Source organism: Terrapene carolina, unplaced genomic scaffold, assembly GCF_002925995.2.
Source record: "Terrapene carolina triunguis isolate 2854851 unplaced genomic scaffold, T_m_triunguis-2.0 Scaffold234, whole genome shotgun sequence".
NCBI lineage: Eukaryota > Metazoa > Chordata > Testudines > Emydidae > Terrapene > Terrapene triunguis.
Genome location: NW_020664585.1, coordinates 4825108 through 4835950, shown reverse-complemented (window position 1 = coordinate 4835950; position 10843 = coordinate 4825108). Strand labels below are relative to the sequence as shown.

Genomic DNA, 10843 nt, shown 5'->3' with positions numbered 1-10843 from the left:
GAACAAGATCTCCAACCATCTTTTCAGATTTATGGAAGAATTAGCATTGCTGGGTTCATTTCAGTATGGCTCTACATTACATATTTATGTGCCAAAGTGAGATTTATTGTGGATTAGAGTGACAGAAAACGCATCAGCAATATCTAAATGTTCAGTGGGAAAATACCCTTTTTTTTTAATTTATTTTATTTTTAAAGACTCTCCTGTTTGAATTTCCTGTATCTTCTCTTAACTTGACAGAGGAAGATGATCCAATATTTTATCTTACTGGTGACTTGCAAACTGTTTATTTTTCCAGATAGCCTCAAGAGTCAGCCATGACAGACACAATGTTTGGCAACAGTACTGATCGGTGGATGTGTCCAAATGACAGGCCGATGTCCCTCAGAGCCAAGTAAGGGAATTCTTTGTTTGTTTGTTTGTCAATCTAAGATTGTTTGTGGCTAAAAAACGTATTGCTATAAAAATGTATTTGACATTTTTTACATACAAAATTGGATTAATCGATGTAGATTCTACTCTGTTACACCAATGTAAATCCCAAGTAACTCCAGCTGTCAATCCAGATTCTTGTATTGTGTCCATCACCTTGGTGTCAGTACTTTTTGAAATGGATGGTGTTATTCTGGGTTTACCATTGCAATTGAAATAGGAAGTTGACACAGTGGCCTTGACCATGCTGAATTGTCTGTGAAAATCTCCTACTAGTTCTATCAATGGAGGAAGCACTAATATAGACTGGTTGCTGGTGCTTGTACAAGCATGTCCCCGAAGTCTGCTCAGAACAGGAGTACCTCATATGATGGTTAAAATGCCCGGGCCTGGTCTTCATTGGCACTTTTACCACTGTCAGCACTGATGGAGCTGTGTGGATCACAACAACGGTATGAGGTTTTCAACAAATCCTCACACTTCAAGCATACCCTGTGTGTCTCTGGTGAACATGGAATTTAGATGCATCCAAACAGGTCTTGTGCTAGTGAATCCCATTTGTTACCAGACCTTAATAAATAAAAAAATAACAATCAAGCCAGTCAGTTTGCTCTGGAATTAAATCCAAATAATTTAAATGAATGGATGTGTGATGTATCCCTTATAAATAGATCAGGGATTTGTTTTTATTTTCTAATGTTGAGATATCATTGACATTTGCAGAGCTCGCTGTATTCTGTAGCGAGTTGATCAGAAATTAAATTGTTTGCTGATCAGAGCTCAGAGCCATATAAATGACATTGTTCTACATACCTGATCTCTCACTCCCTCAGAAAAGGGAGCCATCTCTATTTATAAAAGAAAAAGGTGAACTGGTGTTAATTATATCTTCCCCAGGCTAGGAGATCACATGAAAAATTTCTTTCCAAGAAAGACTCGGACCTGTTAGCCGAGTTCGTTTGCAACTTCTAACCTTCAGCATTTTTTTTAAGTGTGTGTGTGTGGGGGGAGAGGCAGGAGGGGGAGAAAGAGTTTATGATGGAAACACTGATTTGTATTAACCTACTGCGTTGGGAAAGTGAGCCTCGAAGATCAGCGTGAATGACTTGAGTAATTTCTAGGACAGCATGTCGTGCTAATTGTTTATGGAAGAATCTGTACTGCAGTCAAAATAATCAACTGTTGCAAGGATGGAAAGATTTGCCGAGAGAAAACAGAAGTTAAAGGTTGATAGGACTTGATGAGAGGAGATGGGACCATGGCTACACAGAATCTGGATCTAAAGGTCGCCAGAGCTTGGCAGTATTTCGATTCAGGGCTTGTTCAGAACCATACAAGGCCCTCTTGCATAGGTTGGTGTTGGTGTTTGGAGCTAGGTCTGCATTTTCCTAAATTCAGGCCTGTTAGGCCCTAAGTAAAATCCTGGACTTCTCTCTTTAGCAGTTACAACCTGTCCCTGTTCCTTTCCTCGCTGCCATTGCTAAGGGCCATGGCCATCATGGTCCAGTGCCTGAGATGCATTTGCCATTTCCTGTGCAGCGGGGTCTTTGGGGACAGCAAGGAGAACGTGTAGGCTCTCCTGTGAGTGTGTGGGGGTGTGTGTGCAGGCCCCAGATGACTCACGCCTGCCCTGAGCTTGGGCTCAGCCGCCTGCTTCTCCGCAGCGGGTTCTGGAGGAGTAATGGGAACGGTCTCGAGAGAGCGACAAACTGTCAGTTCGAATCACGGCTGAAACAAGAAATGCTGTTACTGCTGCTAGAATGAGTTGTTGTCATTGTTTCTCTCACCTAATCTTTATTCCCTCTCTTTTTTTTGTATGCCTTCCTGCAGTGAAAAGGAACAGTAAGTATCCCGCTTGCTTCTTGCTCTGTTGTATTTTGCTTGAAACCCAGAGGCATTTTTGTGGGCTTCAAAGGCAAGGCGAGATGTCATTAAAAATAACAGCTTTGGAAAAAGTCCTATATTTTAAGCAACTTCAGGGAATTTTTCAAAAAGCTCCACAGCATTCCCAAATGTCTCTGCTTTGTCCCCTCACTCAGTAGCGCAATGCAACTCTACTGGGCATACGTCCAAGCTGTACTATGTACATCCTGCATGCCAAGGCACTTTACAGATCTAAGAGCTAATAACTGCATTAAATAATAGCACAGGTAGAGAAAAATGAACATGCAGAGGCCAGGGAGAAAAAGTGAGGTCTTCAGCTGAGATTTGAAGAGAGATGACAGGCCAGATCCCTGGCTGGTGTGTATCCGTGTGGCTCTCTGACTGCCGTTGATTGATATCAGCTGAAGACCTAGCCTGCAGAGTTGATGAGAGAGATACAGGGAAGCTGTTCCAGATGGTGGGAGCTACAGAGGAGACTGTTTTTGCAGCCCCAATGGCAAACTTGCATGGCTGGCTGGAGGATGAAGAGAATTGCTTAAGCAAATTTTTAGTCTTTTGTTGTTGTTGTTTGTTTTCTATCTTCGTCTGTATGAAAAACGATCTTGGCTTCTTGGCATTTGCGGTGAGATGAGCTGAACCATCTGAACTGGAGGGGATCCAGATTTATTCCCCTTGACACACAATCTTCTAGTGTTTCCTGAGAAAGCACTCTTCTGAGGGGAATCTCTGGCCAGCATTTCTGACCTAGCGGAGTTGTAAAACTGAAAGGCCCACCTCTCCTTTCACCTATGTGTAAATCAGGAGCAGCTCCACTAAAGCCAGTGTAGATCACCCTGCTCTACACGGGTAGGAGATCTGGATCAGAACCATTCTCTCTTAAAACACCCGAATCACTGCAAAAGGGCAAACACAACTAACCCAAATGCATTGAATTAGCTAGGGTTCCACTTGCACAAATGAGCCTCTGTGATGCCCTTAGGGCGGGGAGAGACAGAAATGAAACGCCCTGTGAGTGGGTTATTATTTATTTAAAACAATTTGCCCTGCAGAAGTTAATGCCAGGGGCCGGACTGAAGAAGCGTGTGCCAATGCAGCGGTGCTCACCCTTCGGGCGGTGCGGGGGCAGGCTGCCTCGGAGGCAGTGTTGTCAATGAATGACTGATGTGGCTCACGCAGTCAAGCCTGGGGCACAACAATTTGACCGTGAACCCCCTACTTAATCCTGTGGTGTTGATTGGAGAAATATCAGCTGAGTCACTGTTGCATTTGCAGGGGAACTGCATGCAGTATTAGCAGCCGCCAAGACATTTTTGCCACTGTCTTGTCTCCCTGTTCCTAGTGCTTTTCTCCTGTAAGGTCGGAAGTGAAGCCCATCCAAGTCAGTGGAAAGAGTCTCGTTGAATACAATGGGCTTTGAATCCGCCCCTAACTAATTACAAGCCACAATCTATGGGGTAAGCTACCCTTTGTAATAACATGCCACATTGATATCTGGGGTCAATACGCCTTAGACCTTCTAAAAACAAGACCCCTTCTCCTCCACGGTAGTGCAATGCTAAATTGCTGCTCAATCTGCCATTCTGATCGTGCTTTACTTTAACGCAGGACCTAGCCAAGGCAGTTTTGACAAAGAAATAGAATAAAATGAGCAGTGGACATTTACTTGTTATACCTGGGTAATGCACAGGATCCTACAGCCCATACGTGAGAATAGGGAACATAGTGTCCAATTCACATGTTGCAAGCAGTAGTAAGAACAATTTGTGCTATATAGACACACAATATTTTGCTCCCTGGCATGCTGTCTTTGTTTGGAGCTCCAGCTGCTGCTATGTAGGGAGCATGAAATAATAGAAATGATTCCTGCTTGAAGCTGTTATGTTGCAGTCATCTATTTATATGAATCGGTTCGATTCAGTAGGTGTGTATCTGAAACACAAATTGTAAATCACTGTTGCCTAATCTCCTTAGTGGCATGTTGACAAATACTTGTTTGAGAGTTTCATATCCATGGCGAGAACGTTACGAAGAAATCAGACATTTGAAATCCAGCACTGCTCATCTGGAAAGAGAAACATCATATTTATCCCTCAAAAACTACTTGGATGCTTCCAACACTTGCCGTCTACGTTACACGTTTTCATAGTCGCTAAACCATTCAGATGCAACTGCTAATTTACCCACCTTGTATCACATTTCGTGGGGAGTGGCTGAAGACCCATTAGGATGGAGCTAAAAACAAAATCAGCCCTTGACTCTAGAAATGAAATATTGCCTGCCCTGTAGTTAAATTAAACGTTGCTCGTGACTTTCACACGGATACAGTCCCTAAGCAGTTATTGAATTAAAGCACACAATACACAAACAGCTGCTTTGGGATTGCTGGGTGCTGGCATGCACTGGAAGGTTTTACTCGTAGAGAATCTAGGGACAGTCTCATTTAAGATTGTAAATGAATGCTTGGTTTTGTTTAGTGCTTTGCAGCCTACAAGTTGTGAGAACCTTGTTCCAAATAGTGGTTTCAAAAACCTTGGGTCTCCTTTCACTGGTGGTAAACCCAGTGCAACTCTGTGAAGGTGAACGGAGCAACTCTGGTGTGAGAGGAGAATGAGCTATCCTATCCCCTAGAACTGGAAGGGACCTTGGAAGGTCATCGAGTCCAGCCCCCTGCCTTCACTTGCAGGACTAAGTACTGATTTTGCCCCAGATTCCTAAGTGGCCCCTGCAAGGGATTGAACTCACAACCCTGGGTTTAGCAGGCTAATGCTCAAACCACTGAGCTATCCCTCCCCCCTACTCTTCTCTGTTCCCTTTCCTCACCTGGCTCCGTCCTCTCTCAGATGCATGGCAGGAGGAGCTAGACCTACATCTCCACCGACAAAGCTCTTCCTGAGCGGCTGTAGAATTACAGGGCTCACCTCCCTCTCCATGCCCCCAGGAGCAACCCCTGCAGTCTGACAGGCAATGCCCCTTAGATGTCCTTAATCTAAGGGAAACCTGCCCTCTTGCTGCCTTTCCCTTGTAAACCCCCAAGAGAGCCTTTCTTCTCAAGGCTGGGATGAAATACACTTGGCCCAGCTTTGAGTCTCCTGCATTATGGAACTGCAGGCGTTAGTAGAGAAGCCTGCCCAAAGGAGCTGCGAGGGTCGAGATTGTACAGCATGTAAGTCAGGGCAGTATTTAGGCCCCACTTGTCTAGCAGAGATGGGTCAATAGCCAGCCAAACAAGGACCCAGGGACTAGAACCTATCTCTGTATAGTCTAGGGGAAGTTGATATGCCCACAGCACCACCAGGAGATCATACAGAGACTCAGCCAGGGAGCACTGTGAAGAGTAGGTGCCACAGGAAGTACCGCCTATGAGACCCAGAGTGACAGTACCCTGTGACCCTCTGATTGGCCAAGTGCCCCTACTTAACCCCAGTGGTTGGCCTGGGGAGCCACACAGATTGAATGCCTGACTTCACCTCATCTCCTGGCTCTTGTTTATGGACCTGGCCTTGCGATGCCTCCAGTCCAGCCTAGGGATTCCTGTCCCTGGTGGCCAGACCTCAGTCCAGCTGTGACTGCTAGGCCAGACCGCCTATGCCACAGTCCCGTACAATTGTAGGGGAAGTTACCTGGAGATACTCTAAACTACTTGGTTAAGACAGGGGCTTGCCTATGGAGGGACTTCTTAATGGGCGATTTCCAGTGTTGTAGATTGTAAAGTTTCCGATGAAGCCATTGTTTTCTGTTGGCGTGCTGGAGGAGCCTTTGACGTGCAGATTTAGCCTACGTGCAGCCTTTGACTACTTGAAATTTCCTAACCTTGACATGGCAAATTCTCATAGGCAGCTACTACATTGTTCATGGCTAGGATTCTGGATTCTCAGAAACTCCGGTTTTTTTGTGTTTGTTTTTTGCATGTGCGGGTCAGGAAGCTGGCCATCCAGCTCCCACATTTGGGTGCCGGAATTACTTTTTTTGTGTAAAAATGAGTGCTTGGTACCCCACAGCAAGGCACGGGCTTGAGCCCAAACCCAGGATCTGAATCCCTGTAATTTTGTAGTTTGACTCAAGCTCTTCCCAAAGTTGGGGTGGGGAGGGTGTCAATATTTGAGTGTGCAAAATTTTGTGCCCTGCCCCTTCTCCAGGGCCCTGCTCCCGCTCACTCCACCCCCCGTCACTCACTCCCCCCCAGCCGCACTCATTTTCACTGGGGGTTGGGGTTGGGGTGTGGGGTGGGGGGTAAAGGTTCCAGCTGGGGATGTGGGCTCTAGGGTGGGGCTATGGATGAGGGGTTTGGGGTGCAGGATGGGGCTCCAGGCTGAGGGGTGCAGCTGAGGGGTTTGAAGTGTGGGAGGGGGCTCTGGGCTGGGGCAGGGGGTTGGGGTGCAGGAGGGGGTGTGGGCTCTGGGGTGGGGCCAGAGATGAGGGGTTTGGGGTGCAGGAGGGAGCTCTGGATGGTGCAAACCTCAGGTGGCTCCCGGAAGCGGCGGTATGTCCCTCCGGGCGGCTCCTATGCGGAGGGGCCAGGTGGCTCTGCTCGGTGCATGGTATGCGCTGCCCTTGCCCGCAGACGCCGAACCTGCAGCTGCCATTGGCCACGGCTTCTGGCCAATGGGAGCTGTGGAGCAGGAGATCTGGGTGGGAGCAAGACGTGGAGCCTCCTGGCCCCTCCACCGTAGGGCCGCCCGAAGGGACATACCGCCGCTTCCGGAAGCTGCACGGAGCCAGGGCAGGCATGGAGCCTGCCTTAGCCCACTGCGCCGCTGACTGGACTTTTAACGGCCCGGTCAGCAGTGCTGACCGGAGCAGCCAGAGTCCCTTTTCGACCAGGTGTTCCGGTCAAAAACCGGACGCCTGGCAACCCTAGCTGTAGGCAAGAAGGAAGAGTTACTGTACTATTTTTTTTTTCCTGGCAAGCTGTTGGTGTTCTCAAGGGCAGTCAATTCGTATTTATTTTCCTCTCCCAATGGCACTTGTAAATTCCATAGCTTTATCCTGCCTGTCCTGATGTAAGGAGGTTAGCTTGCCTTGATTTGCCAGGCACTTCAGCAGCACATATGCAGAGTTTGTGTAATTGATGTCCCTCCCTCGCGAGTGCATAATCTGCTGTGTTTCTCATAGGGGCCTTAGCTATTCTGCTGAATAGTGCAGAAGGGGGAAAATGTGTTCTGGGGACCACAGGATTGAAAATCCCCCCGAGTCTTAGAAACTCTGGTTAGACTCCATCACGGGGCCTTTGTTGGGAGTTCTGTTTTATTAATGAAGAAGTTCAGTGGAATATTTAGTGCATCATTGAAGAGGGCATAAAATAAAGACTTTCTGTATTGATTGGATAAGAAATGCTCAGCAGAACTTGGCCGCTAACGCAACACCAGTATGCTGATTGTGTTGGTCTCACAAACGGAGAGGACGTGGCAACTCAGCAAGATTTATGGAAATAGTTGCTGATGAACTGCAAAATGTCTATCATGGCTTTGCTTCTGGGCTGGACTAGGAAGAGTGTGTTCCTGTGTTTTTCTTGTATTATAAATTCATAGAAGTCTGTCTCCCCTCCCCACTCTCCCCTTATGCACCATACAGAATGTCGGCAGCTGCTCATTCTGCCTCCGTTGGCACGGAGGGTGTGAGCAATTTGTATTGCTGCTGCAGCTACCTCGCAATCTGCTCTGGGTTGTCATCCCCCTAGACTGCAGGCAGCTCAGCTGAGCAATCCTCCTGCTCTTGCCTTCTGTAATTGAATGGGACAGGGAGAGTTATTTGAAGTCTTAAGGCTGAGACAAGGGGCTGGGTTGCATGCTGTGGCCGTGTGATAAGAGACACTAACCATTTCGTGGAGATTTGCACCAGTGAGACCCTGCTGACAGGGTCTGGAGGGAGCAGGAAATCTAGAAGGTTCTGCTCTTGGTTACCAAAGAGATGGGTGGAGCCCAAATCCTGGCTCTGAATCCCTCCAAATGTTGACATGATCTGGCCCTTCTTTGTAATGTACCGAACCATCCCCCTGATCCAGATACCCTTGGAATTTGGGGCTGTTCAGATCCTGATCCAAACATCAAAGCTTGGGTCCATCTCTAGAGGAAACGTATCAACTCCCATCACAGTGGAAAAATAAATAGCTTCCAATACATGGCTATTAGCCACAGTGCTCTGGGCTCTATGCAGACCGGCTGGCTGCAGGGGGGAGTCCGAGGCAGTGATTTTTTTTGACCTATAGAGCCCTATGGGTATGTCTACACTGCAGTTAAACACCCATGGCTGGCCTGGGCCATCTGACTCGGACTTGAGGGGCTCAGGGTGAGGGGCTGTAAAAGTTGTGTGTAAATGTTCAGCCTTGGGATGGACCCTGTGTGCTGGGACCTCGCAAAGGGGGAGGGTCCCAGAACCTGGGCTGCAGCCTGAGCCCGAATGTCTCCATGGAAATCTTTAGCCCCCCAGCCTGAGCCCTGCAAACCTGAGTCAGCTGAGCTGGGCCAGCCATGGCCATGCAGTGGGTCCTTTATTCTGGGATAGATGTACCCTGAGCGGCTTGGGGGCCTGGCTGCCTGAGAAGACGGCCTTTTTCTGTGCTCTACCACCATAGGGAGAGCCAGCCAAATTATTTTGTTTTTATGGAATAGTTTTCCATTAGAAAATGCTGGTTAGTCAAAATCAAAATGTTTGGCAGGAACGTGTTAATTTCAACCGGAAAAAGTCTAAATGAACTGTTGCAGCTTTCTCATTTCAGTCATGTTTCATTTTGTTTGGATTTTTACATTCTAAACTAATAATTGTATAATGCTCTGACGTTATCGGAATGAAACTTTTGACCTTATCAAAGGTCAAATCCCAAACTGGAGGTTTTTTTGGAATTTTTGTTCCACTGGAAATATCAAAAATTTTCAGCTTTTCATTCCGATGCAGCTTGGAAAGAATCAAAAATGTCAGAACTTCCCATGGAACAGAAGTTCTGGGGCACGGCCAACCCTAGCTGTAGCCATGGTCAGTGGAAGTGCTTGAGCAGAGTCCCAGCGGTCTAACGGGGAGGAAGCAGCTGCCAAAGTATTGTCTTTAAGAGCCAATGAATGTGGGATTCGCCTCTTGCCCCTTGAAATAGCCCACGGCTGTTGCCTTCCACAGTGGGCTGCAAAGTGCACCTCTTTCCCCAGGGCTGTGGGGAAGGAAGGGTGCATTGGTGGTAGCTGTTTGTAGGGTGCTTTTGGGAGGTTTAATAGGTTTCAGTTTTGCTTGGGCTGCAGTGATGGCAAAAGCAGTTGGAGCCCTGGCTAGGTGCTCTCTGTTCTCCATGTCCCATATAAACAACTCCTGGAGGAATTATGCGCCACTGCGCTTGCGCAGAATTAATATCCCCTGCAGATTTCTTTGCTTCCCCGCAGAAAAATGACTTTCTGACAGGGAAGCTGCAAGAGCAGTCACACACCACTCCCTAGCTGTGCAGGTACATCATTTCAGGCATCTGGAGCAGCCGTCAGCGAGGTAAATCACTGCAGGGCTGGGGACACCCCAGCCAGTGGCTCCTTCCTCTTCCCCTGCAAGGAGTGGCTAGGGCTGTGTCAGACCCACCCCCAGAAACCTCCCCCAGCTGCAGGAAGCTCAGCATGCTCCCCTGCTTCCTGCCCCCATTGCTCCTCAGCTGTGGAGGGGAGGGGTCACTGTATGGGGAGCTGCTCCCCCATCCGCCCAACCACCAGGCATCCGGACCTCCCATACTCACCCCCGCCCCACCAAGCCTCACCCTCTACACCCAGAACCCCTAGCCCTCCTTACCCGAACCCCACCCCATGGAACCTCAACCCCTGCATCTGGAGCCCCCCGCACCCAGACCCCCACCCTGCACCCAGACCACCCCCATTGAGGTTCCTGCACTCAAACCCCCACCCTGATGAGCCTCACACCCCTGTACCACCCTGAGCCCTCACATCCAGACCCCCATGCCACTGACCCCCAATTAGCTGCACCCAGACCCCCACCCCACCAAGTCCCACACCCCCAGCACCCCGACCCTTCTGCTGAGCCCCAACCACTTTCACATGGAAGCTCCTGCAAAGTCCCATTGCTCCTGCACCTGGAACCCCGCCCCCCATCCAACGAGCCTCTGTGCATCCAGATCTGAGCCCCTCCACACTTGGATCCTCCCTGGTTGAGCCTGTCTGCCTGCCGTGCGCCTGGTGCAGAGGGGCAGGGCCCCAGGGTGTTTCTGGGACAGGTCCAGGCCTTGTGCTGTGTCAAATGCAGCCTCACCACTGAGTCCGTGTCCCCGGGATCGGGGGTGGGGAGGCTGCAGGGTGATCTCCCCCCTTTGTGCACTGTCATGCTGGAGCCTCTGCGTTTACTTATTGACAAATAAAACTTGCAGAATTTTAAAATATTGTGCGCAGCATTTTTAATTTTTTGGCGCAGAATTTTTAATGTGTTGGCGCAGAATGCCCTCAGGAGTCATAAACCTAAATAAGTAAAGAGCAGCTAGTTTGACTGAGTGGTTTGCCAGCAGCAGCACCATGCCCTTCAGTGGAAGAACCCATCAGCGACCTGTTTTCCA

The 10843-nt window shown here is 48.6% G+C and overlaps 1 protein-coding gene across 1 annotated transcript in view; it reads left to right on the top strand.

Moving 5' to 3' along the window:
• The first annotated feature begins 311 nt into the window (after positions 1-311).
• The window catches only part of RPH3A (rabphilin 3A), a 72327-nt gene continuing 61795 nt past the window's right edge, over positions 312-10843 (top strand). The window contains exon 1 of the mRNA XM_024196117.1: positions 312-394. Coding sequence (XP_024051885.1) covers positions 318-394 — 77 coding nt within the window. The 5' untranslated portion in view covers positions 312-317. The remainder of the gene's footprint in view (positions 395-10843) is intronic.